The sequence below is a fragment of the Oryctolagus cuniculus genome, chromosome 18 (genome assembly GCF_051225735.1).
Source record: "Oryctolagus cuniculus isolate XC-2025 breed Fujian yellow rabbit chromosome 18, ASM5122573v1, whole genome shotgun sequence".
NCBI classification, from domain to species: domain Eukaryota; kingdom Metazoa; phylum Chordata; class Mammalia; order Lagomorpha; family Leporidae; genus Oryctolagus; species Oryctolagus cuniculus.
This window is the reverse complement of record NC_142884.1, coordinates 4,725,418-4,742,929: the sequence shown is the minus strand read 5'-3', so window position 1 is coordinate 4,742,929 and position 17,512 is coordinate 4,725,418. Positions and strand designations below refer to the sequence as shown.

Sequence of the window (17,512 nt, the reverse complement as noted above, 5' to 3'; positions counted from 1 at the left end):
TTCATGGAAAATGAATATCATGAAAAAACTATGCATGTATTTCAAAATCTTTTGCACCAGATAAATTCATCTTTTAATTCCCTCTCCCCATGCACTTTTTGAAGGGTCCTCGTGCTCAGGAGCAGAGAGGACTCAGATCTGGTTCCTGCCCTGGAGCCGCTCCCAGCCTGACTGATGGGCAAACCCTGCCCAGATCAGGGATGGTTCTCAAAGCGATCTGAGCTGTCCCAGCAGCGGCGTGAGAGCCCGTGGAAGACCTCACCCCGACTGGGGACTAAGGGTAAGGTTTCCGGGACGAGCTGATGTTGATGATAGGCCGGTCAAACGCCTTCTCCTCCGGGCCTCAGTTTCTCCATCTGCAAAATGGGCTTTCGTGGACAAACTACAAAATGAGGACCACGCCTTGGATGGGTGGCAGCAGGAGGCCTGGAGGGTACTCCTCCACAGGGACCTCCAGGCTGAGAGAGAGGAGAGCCCCCGCAGGTAAGTGCACGCTCTCCAATCTGCAGGGTAGAAGACCCCTTTTGCCGCCGCCGCCTTATAGTTCGGGTTTGCGCCAGGGCGCACGCGCAGACTCAGACAGCGGGGCCTCGCGCGCAGGGACCACAATTCCCAGAGTGCCCCGCGCCCTCACCACCTCCTCCGCACTCCTGCAGCAGGGCGCACGCGCGGACTCAGCGGAGCCTCCTGTGCGAGGACCACAACTCCCAGCGTGCCCCGCGTCTCCGCCGCAGCCGCCGAGACCAAGATGGCTGGGAGTAAGTGCGGGTTCTCGGGGCATGCGGGGCTCGGGCAGCTCCAGGCTGCTCCGGGCAGTCCCGGGGCTCAGACGCGGCGGAGCACCCGTGGGGGCGATGGCAACCATGCGAGACGGGGATGCGGGAGTGGCGAGGGGGCTCCTCCAGGGCGGGCGCGATGCGCAGGGCTCGAGGTCACTCGGGGCAGCCCCTGCAGGGGTGACCCTCCTCGTCCGCTCCTCCAGGGCTCGCCACCTTTCTCAGGAACGCCTGGGCCAAGGAGCCGGTGCTGGTCGTGTCTTTCACCATCGCCGGCCTCGGTGCGTGAGTGCGGGGGGCCGTGGTACCCCGGGTTCCCATTCCCGCTGTCCTGGCCGCTCGCCGCGCTCGTCCCGGGTGCAGCGAGACGGCGCCCGCCCGCGCGCCCCCGCGGCTCGGGGAGGACCCCCGGCGAGTCTCACGCGCCCCCCCCGGAGAACCTGTGCTCCGGAAGTGAGACGCGTCGGCGCGCGGGGCCGATCCCGCAGGGCCCCGGGCTGGGGCGGCCGCGCAGTGCGTGGCGTCGTGGAAGGCCCCCCGGGCCTCAGGCTGGCGTGACCGCGAGTGGGACCGCTAGCGGCAGGTGCTTTATGTTGGCCGTGTTTTAGATTTCTCACGTTCACGGTGCACCTTCTAGAAAATGTGACACTTGTGGCTCTTAGCTGGTGGACAGCACGGCCCTGTCCACCCTACCCCGGCCCGTAACTTGCCCCGTAGTTTGTAAGTCATGATTCTTCTGGAACATTGTCCGGATCCCCTCAAGACGCTGGGTGACCCCCACTCCCCTCTAGGCCACCTGTCTCCACACCTCCATAGTTGGAACCCAGGGTCCTGAGCGCTCCCCTCCCGGTGCCCCTCCCCCCAACCTGGCTTCACCCCGTCTCCCTCCACAGCTATAGTTCTGCCCTCGCTCAGCCCCTACACCAAGTACTCCGCCATGATCAATCAGGTCACGCCCTACAACTACCCAGGTGAGTGGGGCGTGGCGGACACGGCGCGGGCTCCCTGCGCGGCGCTGATGCTGACCCCCGCCCTCTTCCCCGCTCCTGTCCCACAGTGCCCCTCCGGGATGACGGGAACATGCCGGACGTGCCCAGCCACCCCCAGGACCCCCAGGGCCCCAGCCTGGAGTGGCTGAAGAAGCTGTGAGCCCCTGCATGGATGGGCAGAGGCCCCAATAAACGTGCGCGCACCAGGCGAGGCCCGGTTTATTGGGGGAGGGGTCAGTCGAAGGGCGGGCTGGCCAGGGTCGGGTAGGGCAGCAGTTTGTCAGGCCCCCGAGACACCCAGCTGGAATCCAGGGCCTCGTCAGCTTCGAAGCCGAAGTCTTCCTCGACCTTAATCTGGGAGAGAAGGCGGGAGGCGTGAGCGAGCTGCGGGCCCCCTCCCGGGCTGCCCACGCCTGGAGAACCCTGCCCAGCCCTCTCGCACCTGCACTGGGGTCGGCTCGGGGGTCAGCGCAGCTCCTGCGCGGCGCCCCTCCCGCGGCGCTCGCCGCCTCTTGCGCCCACTGGGTCCCTCGCCCGGAGCCGGGCTGCTGGGCTCCACAGGGGCCGGTGTCCTCCTGGCTGGGGACAGCCCCTCCTTCTCCGGAGGCTGGTTCTCCGCGTTGCCGGGGGTGGGGGCGTCTGTGCCCTGGCTGCCCTCGTCCTGGGGGCCCGAAGGAAAGGCAGGTGAGGATCGGGTCCCGGGCCCTGGGTCCACAACCAGCCTGGAGACCCCGCGCTCACCTCCAGCACGATGGTGAACTGGCCGGCGCGGTAGTCATCGCCGTAGGAGTCCAGCACTCTCATGAGGAACCTGCGCAGGGGGAGAAGCTGCCGGTCGGTCCCGGCCGGCGATGGGGACGGGCCGGCCGACGCAGAGCTGTTCCCCTGGGCGGCTGGAGCCCTATTGTCCTCACGCGTGGACGCCGGGAGGTGGGGGTGACACGGCCCTCTCGCCATTGCCCTCTCCCGCGCCGGCTCAGGTGCCTGGGCTGAGCTTGCACCAGGGGACTGTTTCCATGACTGAGCGCCTGCTGTGTACCAGGTGCTGCGGGTGTCAGGAACAGGGCAGCCCGTCCATATGGGGCGGGGCTCTGGGTCTAGCCCTGCAGAGGGAAAGCAAGTGGGGAGGGGGGGTGCGGAGGGAGGGCCTTGCAGGCCTGAGCAGAGACCAGCTGTGGAAGGACCACAATTCTGATCCTGGGCCTGGGGGAAACCTGCACTGGCCACAAGGTCCCTGGTCACCAGGGCCACACCTGGGGAGCCCCATTTCCCTGTGAAGGTGCAAACAGGGAAGGGGGCAGAGTCGCCCAGGCTGCGGGCTTCCTAGGGGGAAGACAAGGTAGGCTGCAGCTCACTGACACGGGTGCACGTGGCGAGAGCAGGGGCAGTCGACGGGGAGTCAGAGTTCACAGAGCTGTGGGGAACATTCAGGGTCCCGTGAGAACTTCAGAGGGGCACGGGCCGTGTGCCCGAGCCTGCCCCTCACCAGCCGGAGGACTGCGTTGAGAACCCTGTGGCTGAGCCTTGACCCACTGAAGAACCGGACTTCCCGTTTCGTTGTGATGGGTCTGAAGTCTCAATTCTAGTTCATTAAATCTAAGCACTGCCGCTGTGGCCAGCGGCGACCGCGCTGGGCAGCTCCGGGTGGCCAGGGGGGACCAAGAGCTGGGCCAGGAGGCCAGCACGCCGAGGCAGAGCTCCTCAGAGGGGCACGTGCCCTGGGTCAGGGGCGCCCACTACCGGGCACCAGGCTTGTTGCTCCTCCACTGTGACAGGGACAGAGTGGCAGGGCCGGCCATGGGACCCTCACAGCAGCCTGGTGACAGGTGCCGCCCTCCAGGGACAGGAGACTGCTGCCTGCTTAGTCGCCCCCCCCCCCCTGATCCTGGGTCCCTGAGGTGTGGGGGCTACCTGCGCTCTTGCTGGAGCCGCCGGGTGATCCTCTGCACCTGGTGGAGCCTGTTCAGGACCCGCTCGTTCACCTACGGGGAGGGGGGGCACAGCTGTCCACACACGCACACACACCCTCCCGCGTGCCACTGCACCAGGGGCTGAGACGCCCTGTGCTAAGGCCCCTCTTCACCTCCCGCTCCTCCCCTGCCTGCTGCAGCACACACTTTCCACACGCTTCCCTCTGCCTGGGCCGCTGCTCCCCGGGTACCTGCATGGCTCACTCCCCACTCGGGCCCCCTGGCACTCCCCTGTGCCCAGGCTGTGGACTTGCTGTGCTGGTTACTTGTCACCCCGGCCACAACAGGAGCTGCAGACACACACCGTGCCCATGCCCCACCCCCTGTGCCTTCCACAAACTGGCAGGGAACGGAGGGTGCATGGACGAGAACTAGGGAATGAACTCTACAGAGGGCGGTCAGCCAGGGCTTGTGTGCCCAGCCAGATGCAGAGGGAGAGGGACGGGACCAAGCAAACAGGGAGCCCAGTGCAGTGGCCGAAGCCTGTGCCGCGCCTGCGCCAGAAAGACCTGGGTTCAAATCCTGGCTCTGCCATTTATCAGCTGTGTGAGCTTGGTTGCTTAGCCTCAGCCTCACGTTTTTGCATTTCCAAACGGGGACAATGAGGATTCATCCCTAGGGAGGGTGGGCTAAGGGCAGAGGCTCACAGAGTCCCCCTGGGTCCAGCACCCATTTGCTAAGCAGATGCCTCCCGCCTCTCCCCGAACCCCAACACCACTTGAAGGGCTGAACTGTGTTCCTTCCCCCTCCCCTTGAAAAGGCGTGTTGGAGGCCCAACCCCAGCACCGGGCCCCTACAGAGCAGACCAAGTACAAAGGAGGCCCCTGTGTAAGGCCTACTCCAGCGCTGTGTGCTTCGTGAACACCGGAAAGTCCAGAGGCCGAGATCCAGGCGCGGCTTCCCAGAGCAGGAGAGGGCCAGGAACCGGGGGAGGCCCCCGGAGCCCCTGCTAAGAGGCCACAGAACAGGACCGCTCCCGCGGCGCCCCCTGACGGGCAAGACGGGGAGGAACCCAGAGACCTTGTCCCGCGGCGCCGAGCCTGGCTCCCGCTCCATCCTCCTCCGGGCCAGGGAAGCTGCAGCAGGGCTGGGGGTGGGGGGCGAGGCCCGGGCTCGGGTAGGGGAGGCAGGGGCCCGCGCTTCCACCTGGGGGTGTCGGAGCTCCCGGGGCAGAGTGCGTGGGCGAAGCTAGGTCGACACGCCCACGCAGGGGACGCACCCACCCACCTGCTCTATCTCCCGGCAACGCCGCCCCAGCGCCTGGTACTTCCTGCGGTTCAGCTCCCGCTGGCGCCGCCGCCGGCCCCGGGCGGCCTCCTCTTCCTCCTCCCGCTCCCGGAGCCCCGAGCCGCCCAGGCCGCCGGACACGAACTCCACTTCCGTCTCGAGCTCGCTCTCCAGAATGTGGCCGCCGAAGAGCGGAGGCAGCGCCAACTCCGAGCCCGGCGGAGCCGAGAACTCCTCAAAGCCCACGGCCGCCATGGTCCTGCAGGGTCGCGGGCGGTCGCGGACGCTCAGGGACGCCGCGCGCCCGGGCCCCAGCCCCCGCCTCCCGCAGCCGCCCGCGCGCGGTGCAGACCCGCCGCTCACCCCTCTCTCTGCTCCAGCTCCATCGCTGTCCCGCTCCGGGCGCCCCGGGCCGTCCGACTTGCGGCCGGGTCTCCAGCCTCGGGCCCAGGCTTCGCGGCGCGCCGGGGCTGCCACCCGGGCCCTCTGGGAGTGGGGCTGGGGGGTGCGGGCTCCTGTTTTCGGCCTCGTGCCCTCACCTCCCGCGCCCCGCCATCCCCACCTCCACCCTCCCGAGTCCCGGGTTTCTCGTCTGCGTGCCACCGCCTGTATTCTCCTGTCGACACTGTCGTGCAGCCACGGCGATCCTCCGCTCAGCAGGCTCCAGCTCTCCTCTCCGGGACTCACCCCGTCTCCTCCTCCGCGCGGGTGCTAATAAAGTTGTTGTTCCGAACGCGCGGCCGAGGGCCAATCAGAGCGCAGCGCCGGCGACGCGGGCGTGGGACGTCATCAGTGCGCGCCGGCCGCTCGGGGAAGCTGCTCACTTGCTGCAAACGGTCGTGGTGAGTGGGGTGCGCAGGACGGGGCGGGGGGCGGAGTGGGAGAGGGGAGAGGCGGAGGTCCTACGGCGCTCCCCGCCCGGGGTCCGGCCCTGGGGACAGCTCGGACGTTAGAGCTTGGGTTGACGGCGGGGAGGCAGGCTTAACCAGGTGGTCCCTTACGGGGTCCCCTGCATGTGAGGCGTCCGGGCCTACTCCCGTGGGGGTGGGCTGCGGGGGTCCCGGCGGTGGGAAGGTAGGGCTCGCGGAGACCTGGAGGCGAGGACAGGGTTGTCAGGCTCGCCCGGAGTTGGGTGGGGGGCTTTCATGGGTCCCGGCTGGGGCTAGCCCGGCCAGCGAAGCAGGCGGGAGTGCCTGTCCTGGGCAGCCTGCGGCGGTGGGCTCGGTGAAGAAGGGGCTGGGCCGGGGCTGGGCTGGGCGCTGGGGGCGTGGCCCCTCCCAGGAGCGGGGGCCCAGGGGGGACACAGTCCGAGGGGAAACGCCTCCCCCGCAGGTCGCGGGATGTCTCTGGCGGACGAGCTCCTGGCCGACCTCGAAGAGGCGGCAGAAGAGGAAGAGGGAGGAAGCTACGGGGAGGAGGAGGAGGAGCCGGCCATCGAGGATGTGCAGGAGGAGGCGCAGCTGGATCTCTCGGGGGACTCGGTCAAGAGCATCGCCAAGCTATGGGACAGCAAGATGGTGAGAGGAGGGAGATGCGGGCGCCCCCGGGAGCGGGGGTTGGGGCTCTGGTTCTGACTGTCCCCGGCTTCCCGCAGTTCGCGGAGATCATGATGAAGATCGAGGAGTACATCAGCAAGCAGGCGAAGGCGGCGGAAGGTGCTGCCCCCCACCCCTCCCCGCCCGGCGCGGCCCTGGCCCCTGCGTCCCGCCGACCCGCCGACAGCTGGCTCTGCCTTCAGCCCGGCCTAGCCCCCCTTTCTTCCTGAAAGCCCCCCTGCATCCCAGGGCTGGTGTTTCTGACCTCCTCGCCCTGTGCTGAGCGCCTGCTGCTTGCCGCTGGGCACACCTCAGGGCGTCCAAGCTCGCGTGGGGCGCGCACACGGCCTTTGCCACGGCCGTGAGACGCCAGCCGTAGGACCTGACATCAGGGGACTTGTCCCTTTAAGTTTCTTAGAAATCTTGACTTTCTGTTTCTATGCTTTCTATTTTTTATCCTTGTGGCTTTTTTTTATTATTATTATTACTAGAAAAGCAGAATTAGAGAGAGAGAGAGAGAGATGTTCTACATGGTGCCTCACTCCGGAGATGACTACAGCGGCCAGGGCTGGGAGCCAGGGACTCCGTTTGGGTCTCCCACAGGCATGGCAGGGGCCAGCTTCCACTGATTTCCCGGGCGCATTAGCAAGGAGCTGGGTCAGAAGTGGAGCAGCCGGGACTCGAACCTGTGTTCGTATGGGATGCTGGTGTTGGAGGTGGCGCTTTAACCCACTGCCACAACGCCAGCCTGTCCTTTACCTTTATCTAAGAAGGAAGCATTACTACTGTACGCTTTGGTAGATACGAGTTAGCAATAAAAGTAAATAACTTACTGTTAAATTATTATCTAAAGCCTTTTCCCGCTTCTGACATCGGGGCCCACCGGGTCAGATGTTGAATGTGCAGGTCAGCTCCTGGGAGGGCTGTCCTGTTTCTGCCCCTTGCTCTTTGTCACCCAGGGCTCTTGGTGGCGGTCACTGGCACCAGGAAGCGGGGCGGGGGGAGGTTGCTGGGCATGGGGGAGGGGAGTGGGCCGAGAGCAGAGGCTCCGAGAAACTGGTTCCCCCTTCACCTAGTGTTTCCCGGGTCCCTGCTCTTGAGATGCTCAGGGTCTGGTGCAGGAGACAGGCGGGTCCCAGGCAGTTGTCGGAGGGGCTCAGGGTGGGACTGTTCGGTCCTGCCTCGGGGGTCCTGAACCAGACTCCGGAGCCTGAGTACCTGCGCTGAGCAGAGAAGGAGCCCGGGGCTTGGGGGCCAGCCGGGCACTTCTCCCAAGCCATAGGGAGGGACACTTCCCCAGGTCAGGCCCGGCCATGCCCAGCAGGGGGGGATGTGGATGCACCGCGTCTCACAGCCTGGTGTCTGACAGGCAGCACCAGCACCGCCGGGGTGTGGGGAGACCCCTCACCAACCCCCCTCAGCCCCCGCCAGCCAGCGTCTGGGCTCAGCTTCAGGCCGTACCCTCGTCAGCCCCTCCCCCGGTCCCCGCCTCCCCAGCCGTGGGCCCCTGGGGAAGGTGCCTTCGGACTGAGCCCCGCACCCCGGCTCCTCCTCCTCAGTGATGGGACCGGTGGAGGCGGCCCCTGAGTACCGTGTCATCGTGGACGCCAACAACCTGACCGTGGAGATCGAGAACGAGCTGAGTGAGTGCCAGGCCGAGCTGGCCCTGCCTGGGACCCCGGGCCACCCTGCCCTGCTGGCCTCTCCCACACCCTGCCCGGGCCCCGTGCATGAGAGCGGGCACGGCGGGGGGCGGGGGGACAGCGCTGAAGCGGCGTGGCTCACGTAGGGAGAGGAGCTTTTCCTCTCAGGGAGCCACAGTCCATGCCTGGTGTGGTGGCCCCACGCCGTGGTGCCCGGGCTCTTGCTGTCATGTGGATCTGCCGCTGGCTCGTGGGACAAGGCGACCGCCCCACTTCCGGCCAGCGCCTTCACGTCCCACCAGCAAGGCCAGGAGGCAAGGAGGGGCATGAGCTGCCGTCCTCGCTCAGCCGGCAGCCGGGACAGGCTCTGCCGAGACGCCGGCATCTGAGGGCAGTGCAGAGGAAGGGGGAGGCGGGGCCTGGGGAGAACCAGGGGACTCTGCCTCCGCCCTCCTCAGCCGCCTGCGCTGCCGCCCCCCGCAGACATCATCCACAAGTTCATCCGGGATAAGTACTCGAAGAGGTTCCCCGAGCTGGAGTCGCTGGTCCCCAACGCGCTGGACTACATCCGCACGGTCAAGGTGAGCGGAGAGAGACGGGGTCCCCCCACCCGCGTCCTGTCCCCAAGTGCCCGCTGCCCATCCAGCTTCCTGCTGCCCTCTGGGAGGGGGGGCGGCGACTCAGTGCTTGGGCCCCCGCCGCTCACGGGGGAGATCCGGGCGCCTTGGCTGGCCCAGCAGGCCCTCAGGCAGTGAACCTGCAGATAGGGGTTTGGTTCTCGCTCTGCCTCTCGGGTAACTAAGTGAGCGCTAAGGAACAGGAGAGGCGTGAGGGCTGCCGACGGGAGGGGTGGACAGAGACGGCGGCTCCATCGCGGAGCCGGGGCAGGACCCTCCTGAGGCCTCGCCTGTGCTTCCCCGCTGTGCACGGGGCGGGCGGCACTGGAGTCGCGCTCTGGGGTCTGAAGGAGCACCCGTGCAGAGGATCAGGGAGGTGGTGGATACGCACAGAGCCCCTGAGTGGGGATGACCGGGAGAAACTGGGGAGGGTCTGGCAGGCCTTTAAACTTGGGGTCAGAGGGGAGAGTCGGGGAGGATGGAGACGGGCAGGTCCAGAGGGTGGCCGGGGCAGCAGGTCGTGTCCCGCTTCGGGGTCAGCTGATGCAGAGCCGCTGCAGTGCTGACCCACAGGAGCCCCGGCTCGCCCAGGGTCCCCACGAGGAGCCGCGCGGGTGCTGCCGCAGGGAGCCTTGCTGAACCCCCGCCCCCGCATCCCCTCCCCGCCCCCAGGAGCTGGGCAACAGCCTGGACAAGTGCAAGAACAACGAGAACCTGCAGCAGATCCTGACCAACGCCACCATCATGGTCGTCAGCGTCACCGCCTCCACCACCCAGGGGTGCGTGCGCTGTGGAAGGGAGGCGTCGGGGTACCAGAAAGGACGACACGGGCCCCAGCCGGTGTGGGCGGGGAGGCGCTGGCGGAGAGCTGAGGAGACTGGGCGCGCGCCAGTCGGACGGCAGTCCCAGGAGGGCCGGGTCCCCCCGCAGGCAGCAGCTGTCGGAGGAGGAGCTGGAGCGGCTGGAGGAGGCCTGTGACATGGCGCTGGAGCTGAACGCCTCCAAGCACCGCATCTACGAGTACGTGGAGTCCCGGATGTCCTTCATCGCCCCTAACCTGTCCATCATCATCGGAGCGTCCACGGCCGCCAAGATCATGGGTGAGGCTCTGGGAAGTGGGGGCTCGGGCCCCGTGTCTCCTGGCACAGAAGTGCGGGGTGGGGAGGGAGATCCTGGAGTCCAGCAGAGCCAGGAGGCCGCGTGGCCCTGCCCTGGAGCACGGGCAGCCTGCAAGTAGGAACCGGCGCTGTGGTCAGTTCTCTCGCAAGGCGGGGATGCCGGTGCTGGCCGTGCGCTCGAGTTCACTGGCAGGTGCCCCCGGGGCTCCTCCCCCTCGAGCAAGGGGTGTTGGGGAAGCAGCTGTGTTCCGTCACCGTAGCTGCCACAGCAGAGGCCCACAGACACACTGGCTCCAGGAGAGAGGGTCGCTGTCCCAGCTCGGGGCTGGTTTCTCCTGAGGCCTCTCCCTGAGCCACCTTGGATCCCCTCCTCATCCCCTCGGGTGAGACAGGTCGGCCCTCACGTGCAGGCGCACTGTCCAGGGTGGGACCCCAGAGGTGCTGACCTCTCCCCGGCCCGGGCTGCAGGCGTGGCTGGCGGCCTGACCAGCCTCCCCTCCCTCCCGGGGCTGGGCCTGACCAGCCTCCCCCCCACCCCACGCGCTGCAGGCGTGGCTGGCGGCCTGACCAGCCTCCCCTCCCTCCCGGGGCTGGGCCTGACCAGCCTCCCCCCCACCCCACGCGCTGCAGGCGTGGCCGGCGGCCTGACCAGCCTCCCCTCCCTCCCGGGGCTGGGCCTGACCAGCCTCCCCCCCCAACCCGCTGCAGGCGTGGCCGGCGGCCTGACCAGCCTCCCCTTCCTCCCCGGGCTGGGCCTGACCAGCCTCCCCCCCCAACCCGCTGCAGGCGTGGCCGGCGGCCTGACCAGCCTCCCCTTCCTCCCCGGGCTGGGCCTGACCAGCCTCTCCCCCCACCACCCCCCGCAGGCGTGGCCTGTGGCCTGACCCCTCCCCTCCCTCCCCGGGCTGGGCCTGACCAGCCTCTCCCCCACCCGACCCGCTGCAGGCGTGGCCGGCGGCCTGACCCCTCCCCTCCCTCCCGGGGCTGGGCCTGACCAGCCTCCCCCCCCCCCCCGCAGGCGTGGCCGGCGGCCTGACCAACCTGTCCAAGATGCCCGCCTGCAACATCATGCTGCTCGGTGCCCAGCGCAAGACGCTGTCCGGCTTCTCGTCGACCTCGGTGCTGCCCCACACCGGCTACATCTACCACAGCGACATCGTGCAGTCCCTGCCCCCGGTGAGCACGGCTGTGGTCGGGGCCCGGAGAGACGGTGGCCTGCGGCGTCAGAGCCGGGGGCTGGAGCACGCAGCACTGGGCTGTGGTCCTGCGGGGCCACGCGCTCATACGAGGCGGGAGCTCTCCTGGGACACAGGGCAGTGTGTGCCCAGGGTTGTGGCCAGGACTCAGGCCTGCAGGGCAAGGCCCGGCTTGCAAGTGCCCTGGTCTGCCGATGCGCCCGGAGGCCTTGCAGGGCCCGCTGGGAGCTGTGGATCATGCAGGCCAGGGTCCAGTTTCACAGGCGCCGGGGAGGGGTGCATGGGGCAGTTGCTGGCCTCGGGCTTCGGCTGTGCTGCCCACCTTGCAGCACAGGGAGAGCCCCTGCCCCCCTCCCCCCACAGCGTCAGTCTCCCCCAGGGCTCCCCAGGAATCAGCGTCGTCTCACACGGGCTGATCTTGGCCCCATGCAGACCCAGCCCCTTCCCTCAGCCGCGTGGTCTTTGCTGCACGGCAGCAGAGACGCGTCTGGGGAGCAGTGGTGAGGGCAGATCCACGCCCCCAGCAGGTTCACTTCCTTCCTCCGTGGCAGCGGTGGCCGCGGGCGAGTCCATACGTCTGTCCCGATGGTCTCGCTCAGGCGTCTGCGCCACCTCTGGGCTCGCAGGGGAAGTGCAATGGTTCAGAGGCGGGTGTCCCCCGTGGGCCCTGCACGGGTATTTCACTGCTGGATGACGGCCACCACAAGGACGTGATGGTGAAAACGCTGGGGGCAGGGGGGAGGGGAGACGCTCGGGGCTCACTGCCTGCCCACAGCCCTCGTGGCTGGTGGTGTTTTCCTGGGGACAGGGGGGAGGGAGACGCTCGGGGCTCACTGCCTGCCCACAGCCCTCGTGGCTGGTGGTGTTTTCCTGCACGTGGCATCTCTGCTTTCACCGCCCGTTGTAGAGATGGGGAAACTGAGGCACAGAGCCTCAGCACCTTGTCCAGGGTCTGAGTCTCCCGGATTCCCACCTTCACTGCCTTCAGTGTCCTGGGCCCCTGGCTCCCTCGGGCTCATCCTGGGGCGCGAGGACTGATGGGAGCCAGAGCCGCTGCGGGACAGATGGCCTGGCTGTCCCCGGTGCTGGCTCCCGTCCCTCGTGTGGACGGCGTTTCCTTGCCGCGTGCCTCGCCCCGCCCATCACTGTCCTCCAGTCCGCAGGCAGCAGACGGGAACGGATCCCAGGGTGCCAGCAGGCCGCCCAGAATCCCAGGCCCTGGAGCCCGGGCGCTGCCCCCCACCACCTGCGCACTGCTGCCCAGAGCCAGGCCCTCCGCAGGCCACGCTGCTGCCCTGTGGCTGAGGGCCCCTCCCGCCCGTGCTGTTCCAGCTCAGTTCCTGCACAAGCCGAAGACACCACAGCATGGCCCGCTTGGTGGCCGGGAACCTCAGTGTCCACATGTTTTTTAGAAGGTTTTATTTATTTACTTGAGAGGCAGAGTTACAGTCAGAGAGATCTCTCAGCCACTGGTTCACTCCCCAAATGGCTGCCACGGCCAGAGCTGTGCCGATCCAGAGCTGGGAGCCAGGAGCTTCTTCCGGGTCTCCCACGTGGGTGCAGAGGCCCAAGGACTTGGGCCATCTTCCACCGCTTTCCTAGGCCATAGCAGAGAGCTGGATCGGAAGCGGAGCAGCTGGGACACGAACCAGACCCATACGGGATGCCGGCGCCACCGGCAGCCAGAGCCTTAGCCCACTACGCCACAGTGCGGCTGCAGGTTCCACGTCTGCCAAGTGGGGGCGCTGACTGCAGCAGCCTGGTGCTCGAGCATCTGATGAGGGTCCGTGTGCAGGGCGAACCTGCACAGCAGGGTTGAGAACAGGCTGCAGGTGCTCCCCCGGGAACCTCCGCATCCTCCTCTGGGCTCCGCCCTCAGCCACAGCGACCCCAGCACACGGCTCCTCCGGCCCTGGCCTCCTTCCCACGATGGGAGGGGGCTGTTGGGAGCAGGGGCCGTGTGTGTGTGTGTGTGTGTGTGTGTGTTAGAGAGAGAGAGAGAGGTCCTCGTGTGTGTGTGTGTGTGTGTGTGTGTGTGTGTGAGTGAAGCCCCCTCGGGGAGGAGCAGCCCTGTCTCTGTCCATCTGTCCGGCTCACAGACTCCGCGTCCCCCTGCCGTTGCTCTAGGATCTGCGGCGGAAAGCAGCCCGGCTGGTGGCCGCCAAGTGCACGCTGGCAGCCCGCGTGGACAGTTTCCACGAGAGCACGGAGGGGAAGGTGAGGCTCGCTCTGGGGACCCAGCCCAGGAGCACTGCCCTGACGGGGCACACACACCCCTTCCCTGGCTCGGAGCTCCTGTCTGTCTCCAGAGCCAGCCAGGAGCCCCTGCAGACCCCCCCTCCGTCAGGGACCTCGTGACCCCAGGGCGCCCTCCCCACCCCACAACCCCAGCCACACCCCTCTTGCCTTGTGATGTCAGCCGTTCCGGGCCAGGACCTGGGCCCTGCTGGCTCTGTGCTCTCGGCAGCCGCACCTGCCGTCCTGGGCATTGCTGTGTGCCGGCTCCCAGCCCGGCAGTGTTCAGGTGCCCAGCCGCCACCCCTGCACACACGCACACAAAGCCCCGCCTCTGGGGCTCCCACTCCAGTAGGGGCTGGGGCAGCAGCCAGGTGACACTTGCCCCACAAATGCCAAGAAGAAGAACAGCATCTGGGGTGTGAGGGGTCGGCGGGAGGGCTTCTCTGGCCAGGAAGTTCTGCCCTGCACCCGAGTGCAGTCAGCGTCAAGTCCCAGGGCCCCTGGGGGAAGTTCCAGGTGGGACGGTCAGTGCAGGCGGCCTGAGGCTGGAGCCCCCCCAGCCCCCGGGGGGTGAGGCGGTGATGGGGCACCTTCTGTGCCCTCGGGAGGACCTGGCACCTTGGAGGTGCTGAACAGGGGCCTGCGGGACCTGAGGGCGGTGCCGGGAGAGCAGCAGGCATCGCGGGTGTGAGCTGGACGACCGGCCCACCCACTGTCCGGGGCTGAGAGCTTGGTCAAGCAGCAGCTTCAAAGGGCACCCAAGAGCCGCCAAGGCCGTCGGGTGCTGCGGGCTGATGGCCCGTGGTGCAGCCGCCCCCGCCTCCCTGTCCCCCCCCAGGTGGGCTACGAGCTGAAAGACGAGATAGAGCGCAAGTTCGACAAGTGGCAGGAGCCGCCCCCCGTGAAGCAGGTGAAGCCGCTGCCTGCGCCCCTCGATGGGCAGCGGAAGAAGCGAGGCGGCCGCAGGTGAGAGACCCGGGGGGCGCGGGCGGGGGCCTCCGAGAGGAAGAGGCCCGAGCTCTCTGCCCGCGCGTGACCCGCCGCCTTCCCAGGTACCGCAAGATGAAGGAGCGGCTGGGGCTCACGGAGATCCGGAAGCAGGCCAACCGCATGAGCTTCGGGGAGGTGGGCCCCGCCCCTCACCCAGGGCCCCCAGTCCTGCCCCGTCCCCGCCCCCCCCACCCAGGGCCCCTCTGGCTCTCCCCTTCCGCTGCCCACCCTCACCAGGCTCCCAGGACCCAGGCCTACCGGCCTCCCAGGCTCAGCCACACCCGCCCCCTGTGCTCTGAGCATCCTCTGGTCCTGCGGCTGGGCTCAGTGCCCCCAGTGCTGAGACCTGTGCTGCCCTCGCACCCTCTCCCCCCAAGCATGAGAGAGGGCGCTGTGTGCTGAGGGCCCCCACCTGACTGCGGGCACCCCCCCCCCCAGATCGAGGAGGATGCCTACCAGGAGGACCTGGGCTTCAGCCTGGGCCACCTGGGCAAGTCGGGCAGTGGGCGCGTGCGGCAGACGCAGGTGAACGAGGCTACCAAAGCCAGGATCTCCAAGACGCTGCAGGTATGGGCGGGGCCCAGGTGGGGGCGGGGTGAGGGACGGGGGCGGGGCTGCCCCTTCATCCCGTGCCCTCCCACCCACAGCGGACCCTGCAGAAGCAGAGCGTGGTGTACGGCGGGAAGTCCACCATCCGTGACCGCACCTCAGGCACAGCCTCCAGTGTGGCCTTCACGCCCCTGCAGGTACGGCTCGGGCCGCCCCCCACCAGGGCCTGCTGGGGGGGTGGGGGGCAGCCAAGCTCCTTCCCTTTCCCCGCGAGGCAGCGGCACGATGGGGTCCCCTCTCCCTGGCCATGTGGTCCCGGCACAGTAGGTGTGAGGAGGGTGTACAGACCAGCCCCAGACTGAGGCCTGGGGCTCCAGGCGGTCACGAGAAAGCTGCCAGGTGGGCTTGGGTTCCCACTTGGGTTCCGTCCGAGCCGCCACACCTGTCCGCGGCTCCGTGCAGTCACCACACGGCAGCGTGCCCCATGGTGATGGGTGACGTCCCCACGCTCCCTTGCCCAGCCAGGGAGTGTCCACTGGGCGCCCACCAAGTCCCAGGAGCGTCGGGCTCTGGGGAGGAGGTGAAGAGCAGAGGAGACAGCGCGGGTCGGTGGGACCGTGGGACACAGGTGCCCGGGCAGCGGGAGCAGGACCCAGAGGCCCTCATGGGAAGAACCACCGCTGGGCGCGGCTTCGGCCGCAGCCCCCTGGGGCTCTGTTCCCGGGCGGGATGTCGCCTCTGTCCAGGGGACCGGAGACTCCCAGGGACTGGGCCCAGCTGAAGCCTGGACACCCTCGGGAGGCTCTCTGGCGTCCCCACCCCCCACGCTCCCCTCTGCCTCACCCGCAGGGCCTGGAGATCGTGAACCCACAGGCAGCCGAGAAGAAGGTGGCGGAGGCCAACCAGAAGTACTTCTCCAGCATGGCCGAGTTCCTCAAGGTCAAGGGCGACAAGAGCGGCATCATGTCCACCTGAGGGGCTGCCACTGAAGGGACACAGAGGCCCTCCCTCCTGAAGGGGCCGGGGGCGGGGCCAGGAGCCTGCCCCGCCTGCCCCTCATCCAATCCAGGCAGGACCGGGAGGGGGCCTGCATGGCCGCCCGGCTCAGAGGCGCGGGGCCTGGGCGGGCTCCCCCAGGGCCTGGATGGCCGCCCCGCTCCGAGACACAGGGGCTTGCCCCATGCCTTTTTTTACTCTAGCTGCAGATGGTCTGGGGGGAGAGTACAATTAAAACACATTATGAGGCGTGGCCTGTGGAGCCTTCGTGTGTTAGACCTGGGGCACCAAAGTTGGTGGCAGAAGGTGGGGGGGAGAACTTGGGCCCCCAGTGCAAGCCCGGCTCTGCCACTTTCTTCTGGGACCCCAGGCCAGCGTGGACTGTGTCCATGCCAACCCCGCGGGTGCCGGGGCCCCGTGACTGGGGTTGGGTGGTGCCGAGCCAGCGAGGACCCTCATGGGTCCACCCCCAGGAGCACCCTCCTCCCACAGCCCAGGTCCTCAGCGGCACCTCACCTGGGCCGAGGGGGCAGCGTGGGCAGGCCCAGAGTGTGGCTGAGCCTGGTTTCCCAGGAAGGGCTAACCGCACCCACCCTGTCTGCAAGGCCTGGGCTTCTAGTTACCCTGGGGTGGGTGAAGACAAGAACCAGCGGGAAGTGAGGCGTCTGTGTCTTCACAACCCTCCCCCCCTCCCCCCGCTTTCTCTCTGGGTCCCATCTGAGATCTGCCCCTTCTCGCCGGGCACGTCTGGACCCAAGTCCCTCCCTTGGCCCGGTGGACCCCGCTGCCAATCTCTGACTCCTCTCTCAAGTCAGAGTCTGCCCCCTAGCAGGCGCCTCTGGGTGGCTGAATGACCCCAGGCTGTGTAACTGCCCGCTTGTATCCCCCAGCCTTCAAGTCAGCCCAGCTTGCTAGGGACCGCCCTAGCCGGTGGCTGTGGGCCGGCTGTCGCCCCCAGCCCTGGGGGTGGACAGGGTGTGGGTCTGGGAGGGGCTGAGTCACCGCCTTCCCTGCAGTGCTAAGCTAAGAGGCTTCACTCGCTCGGAATTACCTGGAGGGCTGCTGAGCCCAGGTCCTGACTCAGTGGGTCTGAGGTGGGGCTCAAACTGCATCTCAACAAGTTCAAAGTGACGTTTGTGCTGCACTTCCTGTTAGGTGGCTCCCCTGCCACCGCCACCACCGAGACGGCTTCCGGTGCTTTAGCGTGAGCCCCGCAGGTGGTTCCCATGTGCGGCAGCCAGGTTTGACAGCATCACTCTGGACCCGCCCCCATCACCACTCTGCAGGTCTCCCGCGCCCAGTCCCTCCCTCGGCGCAGGGCTCCTCTCAGGACCCCAGCAGGGGAGTACAAGCGACCCTCCCTGCACCTGACTGATGCGCGGTGCAGAATGGCTCAGTACTTGTTTGCATCTCCCCCGGACTGATCTCACTCTTGGCCCACCTAGCGAGGAACCGAGCACCTCTGCCCTCCCCGCCCCGACTGTGTGTGTGGCTCCGGGCCAGCGCTTCCCGGTTCACGGAAGCTACAGCACCTCGGCTCATCCAGCACACCGCGTGATCGCGGAAGCGATGGTGGATGTGCACCGACCCGTCCCAGCACGGCTCCCGCGGGCAGTCCACCCCAGGGAGAGACGGCGGGCGGAGCTAGAGGCACAGGTGGACCGAAGG

General features: G+C 67.7%; 3 protein-coding genes across 5 annotated transcripts; 2 read left to right on the top strand and 1 right to left on the bottom strand.

Moving 5' to 3' along the window:
* The first annotated feature begins 727 nt into the window (after positions 1-727).
* Positions 728-1,971, top strand: NDUFA3 (NADH:ubiquinone oxidoreductase subunit A3). Its single transcript, XM_070062923.2, has 4 exons — positions 728-758; positions 983-1,057; positions 1,670-1,747; positions 1,834-1,971. The coding sequence occupies exons 1-4, from the start codon at positions 749-751 to the stop codon at positions 1,923-1,925; spliced, it is 255 nt and encodes an 84-aa protein (XP_069919024.1). The 5' UTR covers positions 728-748; the 3' UTR covers positions 1,926-1,971.
* Positions 1,935-5,683, bottom strand: TFPT (TCF3 fusion partner). The gene is made up of 6 exons (NM_001361491.1): positions 5,326-5,683; positions 4,963-5,221; positions 3,677-3,747; positions 2,507-2,576; positions 2,208-2,426; positions 1,935-2,119 (listed from the first exon to the last, which is right to left on the bottom strand). Exons 1-6 carry the CDS (start codon positions 5,346-5,348, stop codon positions 2,000-2,002), a joined length of 762 nt encoding a protein of 253 aa, NP_001348420.1. The 5' UTR covers positions 5,349-5,683; the 3' UTR covers positions 1,935-1,999.
* Positions 5,673-16,097, top strand: PRPF31 (pre-mRNA processing factor 31). 3 transcript variants are annotated; one of them, XM_070062890.2, is made up of 14 exons: positions 5,673-5,804; positions 6,295-6,479; positions 6,557-6,617; positions 8,057-8,140; positions 8,624-8,721; positions 9,430-9,536; positions 9,688-9,857; positions 10,894-11,051; positions 13,199-13,288; positions 14,148-14,275; positions 14,362-14,434; positions 14,738-14,866; positions 14,947-15,045; positions 15,698-16,097. In XM_070062890.2, the coding sequence occupies exons 2-14, from the start codon at positions 6,303-6,305 to the stop codon at positions 15,821-15,823; spliced, it is 1,500 nt and encodes a 499-aa protein (XP_069918991.1). In that variant the 5' UTR covers positions 5,673-5,804; positions 6,295-6,302; the 3' UTR covers positions 15,824-16,097. The 3 variants fall into 3 exon arrangements, with proteins under 3 accessions (XP_069918991.1, XP_069918992.1, XP_069918993.1); XM_070062891.2 differs by having other exon boundaries at positions 5,798-6,036; XM_070062892.2 differs by having other exon boundaries at positions 5,802-5,951.
* The last annotated feature ends 1,415 nt before the right edge of the window (positions 16,098-17,512 follow it).

Coding starts and splice junctions, on each gene's coding strand:
- TFPT (NM_001361491.1), bottom strand. CDS start 5,348: ATGGAGCTGGAGCAGAGAGAGGG. Junction 3,748..4,962: donor GTTGCCGGGAGATAGAGCAG/GTGGGTGGGTGC, acceptor CCCTCCCCGTAG/GTGAACGAGCGGGTCCTGAA. Junction 2,577..3,676: donor CGGCTCCAGCAAGAGCGCAG/GTAGCCCCCACA, acceptor CCCCCTGCGCAG/GTTCCTCATGAGAGTGCTGG.
- NDUFA3 (XM_070062923.2), top strand. Junction 1,058..1,669: donor TTTCACCATCGCCGGCCTCG/GTGCGTGAGTGC, acceptor CTCCCTCCACAG/CTATAGTTCTGCCCTCGCTC. Junction 1,748..1,833: donor CACGCCCTACAACTACCCAG/GTGAGTGGGGCG, acceptor CCTGTCCCACAG/TGCCCCTCCGGGATGACGGG.
- PRPF31 (XM_070062890.2), top strand. CDS start 6,303: ATGTCTCTGGCGGACGAGCTCCTGGCCGACCTCGAAGAGGCGGCAGAA. Junction 8,722..9,429: donor ACTACATCCGCACGGTCAAG/GTGAGCGGAGAG, acceptor CCCCGCCCCCAG/GAGCTGGGCAACAGCCTGGA. Junction 14,867..14,946: donor GGATCTCCAAGACGCTGCAG/GTATGGGCGGGG, acceptor TCCCACCCACAG/CGGACCCTGCAGAAGCAGAG.